General features: G+C 37.3%; 1 protein-coding gene across 3 annotated transcripts in view; it reads right to left on the reverse strand.

Annotated features, from left to right (window-relative positions):
* Window positions 1–14,509, reverse strand: part of PDZPH1P — a 96,995-nt gene extending 82,486 nt beyond the window's left edge. For all 3 annotated transcript variants that reach the window (XR_001512423.1, XM_006755139.2, XM_015558270.1), the window contains exons 1-3: window positions 14,396–14,509; window positions 4,696–4,787; window positions 591–2,898 (exon numbers count right to left, since the gene is read on the reverse strand). Coding sequence is in view for 2 of the 3 variants with exons in the window: in XM_006755139.2 (XP_006755202.2) it covers window positions 591–2,751 (2,161 nt within the window). In the remaining variant the exon portion in view is untranslated. The remainder of the gene's footprint in view (window positions 1–590; window positions 2,899–4,695; window positions 4,788–14,395) is intronic.
* Window positions 14,510–14,988: the final 479 nt, after the last annotated feature.

Raw genomic sequence — 14,988 nt, forward strand, 5'->3', positions numbered from 1 at the left:
GTTTCTGGGTTTTATCAATGGTTTGAGCAAGGCCAACCAATGCACAAGGGAGGTCAGAGGTCTGCTTGAGTTCAGAGGCCCCAGGGACAGCTGGGTCAGGATTAGCCATACCCATTCTGGTTTGTGTCCTTTGCTTTAATTGCTATCCCACCTGGCCTCCTGAGACATGTATACCATGCTTCTGCAACACCACAGCAAGGCTTAAAAACACATTTTTTATCACAAACACATTTTTCCTATTCTTCTAAACATGCTTAGCTTGCAAGAAGGAAAGCATTGGTAGGTTTTTTAAGAGTGGCAAAAGGCTAATGTCTCCTACAAAATTGATTTGGCAATACATCAACCTTTTAAAGAGAAATTGATTTTTTTTCTTACTTTATATTAAACTGTAGCCTTGGTAATTTTGTTATGCACTTTTATGGGTGGGGTGGTTGATATATGCTTGCCCATATTCATTTGACTCTAAAATACTCAATATATCTTCAGCAATAAAGAAAAAATATTCAAAGCAATAAAAAAGCCCTCACATTAAGACTTTCCAAAGCTCAAACATGTAAAAATGAAGTAAAGGATTCTGTATAGCACTGCACCTTTCAAAGCCTTCTGTTTCTGAGGGAAACGCAGTATGTCCATTTGGTGATAGTAAGTTTCCTTTTTATCTCCTTCAGCATTTGGCCTCATGGATGCAATGCTTTGGCACTCTGCTGCCTCCTGTGTAAAGCTGGTTAGTCCCAGGGTTATTTCATCTTGCTTACTGTATTGGTCTGCATCACTGGTCAGTGGTTTCTCAATAAGAAACAGATTATCTGCAGCACACACTGCAGGGTTGAACTCAGCAGCGTCCGGTGGAAATTTCATTTGAAAACAGGCTCCACCATGATTCTCATTTGATAGGTCTTCAAATTCTCTGTGGCGTGTAGTCTTTATCACTGGCCTTATGAGGAGCTCGTCTTTTTCAACATTTCCCCCAAAGCTGGGTGACTCTTTAAGGTGTTTTATTCCCATGGGGCAATTAGAAGCAACCATGCTTTCTTTATCATTTTGAATAATTAATCTTTGCTCTAACTCATCAGTTATTGAGGTCACGGCTGACACTTCTGTGTTGCTGGGGGCTGCCATCTCTGCATGACTTGCCTGGGACCCTGTTTGACTCCATTCCACAGAGCTGTGGCTACTGCTGTTGAGTGGGCCCCCAGCAGCAAGCCCTCCAGAGGACGCGCGGCTGAGACGTGGACACTGAGCACTCTTCGTCTCCAGTAGTTGCTGCATGTGTGTATGAGAGTCGCTGTGTGAAGTGGCTGTTGTGAAGTCTCTGCCAGTCCCCTCACCGTGCTCTTCCGCATAGCCTGCCACACACTCAGCACCGAGACCAAAGGGAAATGCATGCCCAGGGGGTTCCTTAGGTTCTGAACGTCCGCTGGCCCCGGCGGGTGGATGGGATGGAATGGACGGCTTCACAGTATTTTGACTGGGAGGGGAAGATTTGCAGTTTGAGTTCTCACCGTCGTCTGCAGGTGGAATTTTGCTGCCTTTGCCATAAATGCTGGCTGCCTTTGCTCCTGTGTGCTTCCCATTCAGAGACGATGAGGAATAAAAGCCAGAGTCTTGGCCACGTTGGGCTGGAGAGATGTTAGTGATGGTGCTTGGCAAATAATTTCTCCCTCCCGTGCTTTGCTGCCTGTCTGAGTCTGCTGTGATGTTTTCTGGGATATCGAAGTTGACTTTTCTATCCTCAAAAGGCATTTTCCTGAAGTCTGCGTTACTTAAACTTGTGGTCTTTAGGGCATCATGTGAAGTAGGAAAAACATCTCTGAGAAGAGCCTCAGCTTCAAAGAACTGTTTCTTTTGTGAGGTGTTCCAGTTAATTTTAGAGTCCTTCTGCTGAGAGAGGGCAGGTTCTAACTTGCCATCTAAGACTGAAAATAGCCTGTCAGGCTTATTCTTCCTCTCGGGGGCTGAGCACAGAGAAACCACAGCTGTGTCGGGATTCACCTCCCCCTGGACCGCAGACAGAGCAGGAGGAGAGGCGGGCAAAGGATCCGGGCTCCGATGCTTGTTTCCAAGCCGCCCCTTTCCAGGCAGCCTGGCTCCAGGCTGTGCAGAGGACCTGGGAGGTTCTTTAGTGGTGTGATCGGAGGAAACGTTTCTGGATTTAGCTGTCTTCCCCCTTCTTTTAGGATGAGTGATATTAATTATTATATTCTGTTTCTTACTCGTGTATTTAACTTTAATTCCATTCCCTACAATGCTGACTTCCAGTGAGGAGCTCTCAGTTCTGGCGGCTTCTCCTTCATATTTAGATGGAGCCTCTGATTTTATTTCTTCTATCGATATATTCCTGTACTTATAAGAGCAGCTTCTAGAAGAGTAACGTCTTGGAATATGTCTGACGGAGTAACACTGGTGACATTTGGGACATCTCTTTTTCGTTGGGAACTGTATTTCTGTTTTAGAGAAAAACCTGTTCTTGTTTGCCACTTGAATATTAAAATCCCCATATTTTACTTCTGTAATAATTTTGCCTTTTTCTTGTTGAGAGTCTTCCACTGTGTTTGGGAAATCCTGTGGAGTAATTTTTCCTGATAATGATCCTTCACAGTCATTAAACATGATCGCTGGTAAGACTTTCTTTAGTTGATGAGAAATGGATGGAGAAGAATAATCATTTTCCTTTTCCCTACTTCTTTTGCTGTCCGAGGGAGGTTGCTTCTTATCTTTAGGGAGAAAAGAGGAATTGTGCTTTCCGTTCATAGAAGCAGATGTACGCTCATCTCCGTTTCCCTTAGATTTCCCTAATGTCCTAGTTTGATGAGACACAGCCTCTGAGGTGTCTCCTTTGACCTTTTCCAGACCTTTTACATTTTTTTTGGCATGCTTGATTAGCAGGCTGAGGTTCACCTAAAGATGAAACAAGGGAAAAAGTTTCTATTCAGTGTATATCTTTTGTAAATATTTTGAATAACATTTCATGGTATTCCCCACAACATGCATTTCTAATAAACATCTTATTTTAAATCAATTATCTTAGAATACAAAATATCACTTGGTCTGGGATTACGAGAGGGTGCAGGCCTGGCTGAGGGACCTCACCTGTGCATGAATCCATGCACTGGGCCTCTAGTAGTTTTAATAAATTGATTAAGCTAAAAATTTTAAAGGATTATTTATAAATTTACTTGAAATGTTCTTAATCTAAATGTGATTTATATATATACTTATATATTTTTATTTATTTATTTATTTTTTTATTTTTATTTTTTCCTCCCCCACTCATGCTCTCATCTCCTTACTTATATATTTTTAATATAAAATATAAAAACAAACATATAAACACTTACATGAAGAGTAAATACATAACTTCTCTTCAACAGAAAAAAGAAAAATATTCCACTAAAATTTGGCTAGAGGTGGCATAGAAGTATGGGCTACAGAAAAAAATTGCTGTTTCAGAATCAAATAAAGAACCATAGGTTTAGGAATCATAACTTCCCTATATATTTTTAATATAAAATATAAAAACAAACATATAAACACTTACATGAAGAGTAAATACATAACTTCTCTTCAACAGAAAAAAGAAAAATATTCCACTAAAATTTGGCTAGAGGTGGCATAGAAGTATGGGCTACAGAAAAAAATTGCTGTTTCAGAATCAAATAAAGAACCATAGGTTTAGGAATCATAACTTCCCAAACTTCAGGAGAGGTATACAGACTTCTGATTTGACAATGTGCTCTCCGAGAGCACTGGACTTCCGTGAAGAGTCTAACCGTTCCCATCTGCCACTCTTCTAGTCTGAGGGAATGGCCTTTTTCACTGCAGGTACTGAAACAGTGCCCAGCAGGCCTGGCTATTACCTTTAGCTCTCATGTGGAAGTTCTGGGAGAAAAGACATGGAAACATCTCTCTCCAAAACCCATTTACAATACAGCATGTACATGAGAGCAATTTATAGACCGATAGAACTGCCTTCCAGAACTGTAGATTACAGTATATTCTTAAAAAGCACTCTCAGGCCAAGAGCAGTTCACTTTGTAGCCCTTTACATTTTTATAATTTACTAGAGGCCTGTTCCACGAAGAGGCCTTCCTTTCCCCTGGCTACTGGCACCGGTTTTCCCCCGGCACCCGGCACTCAGCACCCGGCACCCAGGCCTTCGCTCTGTTTGGGCTCCAGCTGGAGCCGGCCCCGGGACCGTGAGGCTTTTGCTGCTCCACCGGCCTATGTATGCAAATTAACCGCAATCTTTGGTATGTTAATTTGCATACTCTCCTGATTGGCTGGTTAGCATAGCGAAGGTATGGTCAATTTACATGTTTGTCTATTCTTAGGTAAGATAGCTGTTTTCAATTGACGGCACATCAATTTTTGCAAGTAAGAAGATAGAACTGAGATAGTTACATGGCAATGTACTAAACACAGTTCCTAAGAATAGAGGTCTTAATAGCCTTTGTCTCAAATATTTTATTTACATTTTTATTCACAATACTAATATCATTAATAATCCATGCAGAAATATATACATAATAACAATTGACCAAACTTCTAAATACTTTTATAACATTTAAAATAGTTTTATAACATTTATATGCATTTATCTTTCTACTTTTGTAAACATTCCTGTGATAAAGAAGAAAGTACATAAGTTGGGTAATTCATATTTACATGCTTATAAAACCAGTGAATTGGACATACATATTGTGGGATTCAAGAGTTTCCATTTTCTATAGGCTTTTCTTCTTTTTCTCCTCATTTTTGGGAGCTGAGGGTCTGCAGCTTTCACCGTCCTTTGAAAGCATAAAATTTGAAATTATTTTCCACTCAAAATTACTAATTTAACTCATTGCAACTTGACAGCATCATACCTTTCGCTGATATCCCACAGTGTTCTCCTTTGAATACATTTTATCAAAATTATACTTTTCCTTTTTGTGTAATTCTGCCCCCTCCAAACTATTTAGTACATTATTTTATACCACATGAACATTCAAACATGTATTTTCATATGTGTAGACATGTAGGATGCAAATTATAAAATGACATTCTGTTCAATTAATTATTTATATTGCAAATTTTCTTGGCCTAATAGAAATACCTAATTTTTTATGAAGTTGAACCAAATTTAATATCAGATTGTGGCCATGCTAAATTAAGTAAAGCAGGAGATAGATTGCCTTAATTACATTATTATCATATATACTATGTTTAAATATAGAATTAAATGCATATGATTTATTGCAAAATAAAGGATTATTTTCTGTGTTGATGATGTCTTAGCCAACAGAAAGTGTTTTGGGGGAGATACTTAGGGGAAAGGCAGTCTCCTAACTTTCCAGATATCACATCCATTAGGGACCTGCCCATGCATAGAGCTAAGCCTGATTCCATTGCTTTACTTTTAGAAGATTGAACTGTCTGCAAAGATGCAAAGAGAATGCTTCCACTGAAATAGTTTGTTGTGCGTGCATTTTTGGCAGTCTGTGTCTTTACATTCCTCAGCAGAGAAGCTCAACTTTTATCTGCTGTACTGTAAATCAAATAAAATGGACTGGTTTGTGGCCAGTTTTTGCAAAAATATATGTAAATTCTTAACTCATCTCAGTTCAAAATCTCCTACATTATAGTAAGTGTTTATTTCAAATCCTTTTTCCTCCACAGATTCTCATTCTCATAACTCTCTGAAAATTGTTTTTTTCTTTAGGCTACCTTTCTTATTGAGAGCAATTGCCACTCTTCTGGCATCTTCCAATTATCCTTTCTATTTACGCCTCCAAAAGGCACAATTAATTCCTATGGCTGACTAAGCAAGCAATAATCCATTTTCTTAGAAGGCCAAATTGGAGGTTGGATTTGGGAGAGGATTACAAACATATAATTAATATTTTACTTTTTTCTTGAATCCCTGTCTTACACATATTGGATTTTCTAATTTAACATATAGTTCAAAGGCACTTGACTAGGTTATCAATTGCTTCTCTACGGCCCCACATAGTTTGAATAGCAAAATGCAGCCTCTGGCTGTGTGTGTTTAATGGAGAGTACCCTGGACTTTGCCTCAAAAGCTCTGGGTTGTTGTCTGGCTCTGCTGCTTACTGGGCCAATGTTGTAGTCTCTGGTAGGATGAATTGCTTCTGCCTCTAAGATGGAATTATGAATTCCGCCTTACAGATTCACCTTGAAGAAACACAACTGACATTATATTATAGATGACTCCAGTCAATGACATCTGTTATTCTTACTTTGTGTTAGAGTATAATGAATCTAGTAGCATACATGCAAACATAGAGTTGAGCAGTGCCTGACTTTGAGAGACTATCCATCATATCAGAGCTGCGAGTGAGTGCTTAGATAAAGCTAATCAAACCATAACCTTTTTGACACCCTCCCCCTCCCCCCCAATCTAGACATTTTCAAGATCAGCTCATCCAAAGTTCTCTTTTTAGAAAAACTGATACTCAGAGAGTCCTAGCGTCCTGTACTGCACTAATATTGGCAAATTCGGGGCGAGAACCCAGGCTGTTAGGAATTAAGCAAACTTCCTCTTTGAACCAACACTTCCGGTATTGATGCCCTGGGACTGTTTCTGATCACACAGAACAAATTTAAATCAGTTTGCACTTTAGCTACAAAAGAGCACTACCGTTTTGTTTCAGGAAATAGAAGGTGCTGTCAAATATGTACCTGGTATCTAGCACAGTGTCTGACACCTAGTAGGCATCTCAACTAATAAATATGCATGAATAAATGGTTAGGCAGCGCCAATCTCTATCTAATTATGTTTTCAAAATGTGCCCTCTTGTATTTCTAAATACATTTTCCCTTTTACTGTGTATTAATTAGTTTATAGTTAAGAAAGGCATATAAACATTTCTTGACCCCTCCATCAATTATCACACGCCTATGATCACCTTTTCAGCAACACATCTTGAAGGAGTCATCTATACATGTTGACACCACCTCTCCTCACATTCTTTTCCCAAACCCACTCCACGAAGTATATTATCCTCACCACTCCACTCAGAGCACTCTTGCCCCCAATCAACAGTGACATCTGTATAGCCAAAGCCAACAGTCGCTTCTCTATAGTCAACTTAAGTCACACTTTCAGCAGAATTTGATGGAACTAATCACTCCATTCCTCCTGACTCTACTCCTTCCTTTAGATTCCCTGATGCCACACTCTCCCGGTCCTTGTCTTGCTCCACTGGCTTTTCCCTCTTAAATGCTTTTGCTGGATCTTCTCTTGCTCAATCTCTAATCTTTGGCATCTTCAGGGTTCTTTTTGCTTCTTTATCAACTCTCTCCCCAGGAAATCCTACTCATTTTCGTGGTTTTAAAATAATCTATACAAATGATTCTAAATTCATAATTCTACCCCAGACTTCCTCCCCAAAGTCTAGGCTTAAACATCCAACTCTTAAGTTGACATATCTATTTGGATGTCCAATTGTAATCTCCTATTATCATGCCACAAACGGAGCTCTTGAGGTTCCCTGCCTTCTCCAATTCTTTTTTTTAAAAATATTTTATTGATTTTTTACAGAGAGGAAGGGAGAGAGATAGTTAGAAACATCGATGAGAGAGAAACATCGATCAGCTGCCTCCTGCACATCTCCTACTGGGGATGTGCCCGCAACCCAGGTACATGCCCTTGACTGGAATCGAACCTGGGACCTTTCAGTCCGCAGGCCGACGCTCTATCCACTGAGCCAAACCGGTTTTGGCTCCAATTCTTTACTTCCCAGAATCTTTCCAATCTCAGTTGACAGTTTCACCATCTATGTCACTCAAATCAAACACCTAGATGTCATCCTTGATGTTTCTCTTTAACTTACTTTCCTAATCAAACCCATCAGCAAGTTTTCTGTGTTCTGTTTTTAAATATCTATCCTTAGTATGTCTACTTCTTTTTCCTCCATTACTAATACCCCATTGTAAGCCTCTCCCTCCCTCTCTCTCTATATGTGTGTGTGTGTGTGTGTGTGTGTGTGTGTGTGTACAGGTACATGTACATAGGTAGCCCAGACTTTAAAAATATATATTTATATATTCATAATATATTTATATGTTTAAATATATATTCACTTATATTTTAAATCTGGACAACAGCAATGGCTTTCTAACTGATTTCCTACTTATATTTACACCCTTTGAGATTATTTACATAGGAGCCAGATTTTAAAAATATATAAATTAAATCGTGCTATCCCCTTTTTATAACCCTCTAATGGACTCTCATTATACTTTGACAAACTTCTAAGCACTTTAGCTTTTTTTTACACATATGTATAAAGTATAATTTTATCCACCAGTAAAATACATCACCACTAGGCCTTAGAATATCCATTAAGGCACCAATTTCACCACAGATTTCCTGGATTTATATTTTTCATAAATGTTTATTTGTTCTGTGCAAAATTGTCAATAAAGCTCAGGAAGGTTAGCACGATTGCAGTTATATATCAGCCAAATTCTATCGCATTTGAGACCCTTATATTGGATTTTATGGAGTTTTTTTTTTTTTTGTCTAACTGAGCTTTGACTCGTTACTATAATTCACAGAAGAATGAGAAAAAAAATGTAAACAGGAAATACTAACAATATCCTTCCACTGCAGAATTACATATTGATAGCATTATTCTGAGAAACCTGTTAGAATGTAAAGGTGCTTTTTTTTTTTTTTTAAAGATATTAGGAAATTTTACTAGTGCCACTTTTTTTGACAAATTACTTAAAAATTCTCTATTATATTGCTAAGCTGAAATGTTTTCCTTGGAACATTCAAAGGGAATGTTCTGTTATCAGTAAAAAAAAGAAAAACTCATAAAAGGGTAAATAATGATCACTATTAAAATTCTAGAGGAGACCAAATACAAAATTAATTCAGAAGGTTACATGCTTAACTTCCAGGGTAGCATTTAATGCCCACAGGCTCCAGTTTTCTGTAGGATTTGAAAGCAACTTTTGCCTATTTTTTATAATTTCACTTTCATGATTTTATCACAAAGCCCTTGTTCTTTGCACTAAACTTTTAGAAGAAATTTGTACGCGTAAAACAAATTATGAAAAGTTTAAGTTTAAAAATATTTGAAGAGAAGAAAATTGTAAATTTTCTATTTACTTTTGAAAGTATGTACAAACTTATCTATTGTAATTCCTGATTTTGAATAGCATGTATTCTTAAACTACTTTGTTTTTTGTCTAAAAATTTTAAAAAAGTATGTATAAGCATAAAAAGAGTTACGTTGGAAAACAGCTGTTTCAATAATACCTGTACATCACTTTAGACTTGCATTATGGGGATGCAAGGATCAAACTTAACGAACTTGGCTGTTAGGCAGTAGTTATTAATAAAAATTTCACAGTGTCTGGAAACTGAACAGCTTTTGTTTTCATATCTATATTTATATACTTTTATATTGGTAAAATATTAGACTCTATTAAGTTAAAATTTTAAAATAGAAACATCCAAATCTCATGTCCAATGAAACCAACTTTTCCTCTCCCTGAGCATACAATGGGTACTTGTTGAATCTCACAGAGAATATTCATGTCTTTCTGCAAAAGAGATTCTTGGTAATCATTGTAGCATTAATCTGTTAATGTGTAGAGTTCATAATAATAAATATAAAAGCACTTTATTACAATAATAATAATATAGGTATCACCTGAGGATATTTTTTTCCATTGCTTTTCAGGGAGAGTGGAAGAGAGGGAGGGAGGTGAAGAGAGAGAGAGGGGGAAAGGGAGAGAGAGAGAGAGAGAGAGAAAGAGAAAGAGAGACATCGTTGTGAGACACATCAATTGGTTATCTCCCACACCAGCCCTTATTGGGGGCAGGGAGTGAACCTGCAGCCCAGGTAAGTGCCCTTGACTGGGAATTGAACCAAACACCTTTTGGTGCACAGGCCTGATGCTCTAACCACTTAAAAACACTGGCCAAGGCCAAAAGAATTATCTTTAAACATAAGCTTTGGAGGAATGCCATCACCCCATTTTACCTATAATGGATCAAACATAATTAAGTAGATGAGGGTAATCCTGAAAGAACAAGAAGCCCACCTTAGCCCTAACCGGTTTGGCTCAGTGGATAGAGCATCCGCCTGCAGATTCAAGGGTCCCAGGTTCGATTCTGGTCAAGGGCATGTACCTTGGTTGTGGGCACATCCCCAGTAGGGAGTGTTAGGAGGCAGCTGATTGATGTTTCTCTCTATCCCTCTTCCTTCCTCTCTGTAAAAATTCAATAAAACATATTTTAAAAAAAGAAGCCTACCTTATACAAGTTAAATCAGAATCCCTGCAGAAATAAAATGCAGACAGAAGAGAGCATTGTGCAGTGGGGATATATTGTTGTTATTATTACTATTATTATTAACGTTTTAAAAACTAGGTAAAAATTTGTATTCGTAAACCAAAAAAAAATTAAACTCAGTATTTAATAAAGTTTGATAATTAAGTAATACCAGTAAAGAAAGGGAAGGATGAACTAAAAATGAGAATCTCTTCCACTTCCAGAAGTTTCTACCCTTTGCTGGACAGGATGGGTAGGTGTGAGGTCCGCTACCCAACCCCTCATTTCTCATCAGAGGAGCTGAGAGTGATGTACCGTAATGACTTGCCCAAGGAAACAGTGCGGAGATACTGCTTCACTTCTCTCTCCGTCGCGGCAAGCCTCTGAAAGTGAGGAATGTTTTTTGCTGACGATTTTTGCAAGGTTTTTATTGCTTTACTGTGTTAAGTGTAGAGGCTCTTCCTGACATGCTTCCAGAACTCTCCCTTTCCCCTCTCACTTTCTTATAGAATGATTCAAGGGAAAGGAGCAAACTTCTAACGGAGAAAGCCCAGCGTACTTCTCACAGAGGCAGCCTTAAGAATTTGCTGCTGTGCTTGCTATGGGCTCAAGATTCTGAGCTGAACTTAACATAAAAATACATGTAATACAAACGAAAGGAATTTATAGGTTAGCACAGGGATTTACTCAAACGTGAGAGTGCTTAGGCCTCACTGAGCAGCTTGCTAAAAATGTAGATTCAGATTCTGAGGTGGGGCCCAGGAACAGGCATTTTTAATAAGCACCCAACCTCCAACCCCGTGTGACTGATTTCAGAAACACTGTTGAAACAGATACAGTTTTGAACAGGTGGAATGGAGGCTCATTCAGAAAATATTTAACGGCCTAAGGCAGTCTTGAGGAGGCCTGCAATGAATTCCGTTTCTTTTCACTCCATATTCCTCCCCTCCCAGATAGTACCTCTAAGGTTTAAATTTTTATTTTATTTTTTAAAATTTTATTATTATTTTGGTTTAAGCACAAAAGATTCTCTTTCTATATCAGCAAACTTACAGAGAAAAAACCAACCTTCTTGAGAGATAATTTTTTATATTTTCTCATCCCAGTGTAGAGGCTCTACCCAAATTGTGTCCTAAATCAACCTTAGGTGTTAATTCCTCAATATCTTGCTTTCATCTGCCCTAAACATGACTTAGATAAAGACTTAGCAAGTCACATTAGTAGGCCAGGGCCACTAGAGTAAGAAAGATATGTCATATTTTCACTGCTTGTCTCCCTGTGTTCACTTTGGGCTTCTCAGAGTGAAAGGGTTCCTGTGCTGTATTTTGGGTTTGACTTTGTCTGTAAGCTAAAAGGGTCGGCAAGTACATGGGATTAGTGTGGAAGTGTTCAGAAGGAGGATGTCTGGTGGGGTGAGTGAGGCACCTAAACCTTGACCTTCCTTTTTATGATGGGGCATCCATCATCTTCTTAGAGCTCCAGTATTTATAGGGCATTGTTCTTTATGAAGCACCCCCAGTGAGACTATCTTCCTGGGATTAAACCAGATCCCTGGCTGCTCCATTGTTAACCTGATTTGAGCCAACAGAACTCCAGAGGGAATTTACTTTGAGGCCCAGCGAAGGAAGAGAAAACACCCCAGTGTATACTATACATCCTCAGACTGTCCTACTCTTCTGAGGAAGCACTAGAGATGTGGGCCAAAGTGTAGGATCCACAAGGACAAAGATCTTGTCTGTCTTATACTTTGATGTGTTCCTGTCCTATATACTAGTAGGTGGAAGAACACAGTGGTTAATAAACATTTGTTGGATGAAGAAATGAATGACTGAATGCAACTTGCACTATTGGTTCCCAACTTTAGTCATTTGTGTACTACTTTCATGAGTCTTACTACTCCCATGAAATAGCTGTGCTGTTATTTGCTTAGTAGTTTATTGATTCATTAAACTTTTTACGTTAGCTTTATATTAGACAGTACTATATGTGAAAATCTGGGGTGTAGCAAATATTCATGAAAACAAAAACAAATAAATAAAAAATAACAAAAATATCTGCATCGTGCACCATCTGAAACCATTTTGCAGACTAGTAGTGGTATGTGTCACTCACTTTAGAAGGTACAGTCTTACTCTATGTATTATTATCATGACATTGTTAGATTAGAAAACCCTAAAGAAGTGTATTTTGCTTTGCTTAATTTACTCTTTGGTTTTAGAAGGAGCATTAGAGTGCAAGTTTAGCTAATCCCACATGTAGAATGATGCATAAATTAAATATCAGTATAGAAAGAGAAGTCACCCTATTCAACTGCAATTAGAATGCTAGCTACTCTGAATTTTTTTCAATTGCTATGTCTGAGAAATCTGTGATTATAGTTTTCTCCTACTCTGACCTGACCAGCACAGGGTCTTTCAGAATCAATCTTGGGAAACCCATTTCTATTCACTCAAGTCCCATAGGACATTTTACATTATTCTATGCTTGATATTTTCTGGATTTCCTTTTGCATAGCTTGAACGACTGTGCTGTATCTTTGCCCATTATCATAAAAAAAGTGTGTAAGTTGCAGTCTGGCTAAGGATGAGAATTATGCTTAGAATGATAGATTATGGTTAGATTGAACCTGCCAGGTTAATTTAATTACATTAGGATTGGGTTTATATTGGGCAGATAATCAGTGCTAACATTTCATCATATCTCTCAAATTCACTGAGGCAGTCCCATGAGATAGGAGCAACATACCATTGTGTTTTGTGTAATTACTGTATACCTTCACAAGTCAGATCATATTGAGATTTTTTATTGCTATTGCAAAAATAATCTGGAATCAGTCTCTGAAAGAGGCTTTGTGGTTGTTGAGAGGGTTGAGAATTTAACCCATCACATCTCAGTTCCTGGTATGTCATTTTAAAGACCTGTTTGAAAATTTGGTTATTGGATGATTTTCCTCTTGAAAAGAACACACCAAGACTATTTTATGAGCATGCTGATTTCCTGATTGTAATTTACTCACATGGGTACTACAGGTTTGTTTGAGAAGTTAAATGCCTTCATATAAAAAATTTTAAAAAGCGAATTGTTAGTAACTGGGGGAATATGTAAAATAATAAGTAGACAATAGAAATTTATTTTTGCTTTCTTTCCAAATAAATAATTTGAGGGTACTTATTCAACCTTAGGGTAATCTGACACTAGAATAAAAAACAACTAATGCTTAAATGCTGGAAGAAGAAAAGGGATATTGATAGCCGTCTAATATTTAAATTTCGAGTGAGAATGAGGAAGGCAAGGACTGTCTGAATTCCTGATCATTTTGCAAAGTTTGATTTGGGATTATTTACACAAAAATATTAGCCAGAATATTTGCCTATGAAATTGTTTTAAATCTTAGAGTAATTGCAATTATTGTAATAGGAAAAAGTAATCTTTGATGTCTTCTTTCTTGAGATCAGATTACAATGTTTTGGGTGATTAATGTATTTTAAAAATCAAGTAAAAACATGTAAGTGAAATTAAGGTAAAGTTAATGAAGAAAAATTCTAACTAAACCAGATGAGAAAATCATTTGGTGATTTATTAAAATCAAATTTACATTTGGTAGTAAATTAATGCTGCAATGGAAACAAAGCAGAATATGGGAATTCAAAACAAACATTACTGCTTTGAAATGAAACTGACCGTCCTTGAATTCAGAATGAATTTCAATTATGCTTAGAAGCCTAGCTTGTCAATTGCATTTTCCTTGCTTTCCAAATGCACAATTTATTTCAAATAACCAAATTAGGATATGGCTGGCAGCTATTCAACTGTGCATAAGATGTCTTTCTCAGCCTAAATAAAAGAAGCCTAAACACATTGACCATTGAGAACTTTTTAGGATGCATCCATCCTCTCTAATGACAGAGTCAGTTACAAACAGATGTTGGACTTTCTGTGACTGTAATGAAATACATTGTTAAAGTGTCCTCCTATATAATATTCAAAAAAGTTTCCCTTTGCTAAGCAACTAATTTATGAAAACAAGGATTAAAATAGAGACTGCTTCATTCAAAACAGAACAGAAAAGAAGAAAAACATAAAAAGAACATATAATCAGCTCACCTGGGTAAAGCCTTCATAAATTCCTCAGCTCTGAAGGAGACATGAATTAAATGCAAATATGTATTTTGAAAGGCAAGAAAATGAAGTAGAGATTTGAAGACCTCATCTTGTTCTACTTTGGATTTATCTGGGGTTGTCTAAATCCAAAATCTGATTACCATATTTAATCTTATGCAGTGTCAGGAATGATCTAGCATCCTTTAATCTGTCTATTATTATCTGTCTTAACTATTCCTAAAGTCTGTTTATTTTCCAATATATTTTTAGTGCACAATGGTGCTCTTGTGGCTTAGGAGTTTGGATATAGGGGCGTTTATGAAACACAGCTATGATGTTCACATGGTGCAGATGAGAAGAAACAAGAAAAAAATAAAAACTTAAATGATCTAGTTTGGCTCTTTATTGGCTAATTCACTTGTCTTTGTGTAGTACATAGAGGGGCAGAAGCAGTATGGTGTACGGTATGGTGGAGGTTATAGGCTTTCATTAGAAAGATTTAAATTTGAGTTCTATTTCCATATCCTAGGTTGTTTGGTGAAGTCATTTGACTTATTAGACTCAAGTGCTTATTTGTTAAAACTGGGATAAATAAT

The sequence above is a fragment of the Myotis davidii genome, unplaced genomic scaffold (assembly GCF_000327345.1).
Source record: "Myotis davidii unplaced genomic scaffold, ASM32734v1 scaffold473, whole genome shotgun sequence".
NCBI lineage: Eukaryota > Metazoa > Chordata > Mammalia > Chiroptera > Vespertilionidae > Myotis > Myotis davidii.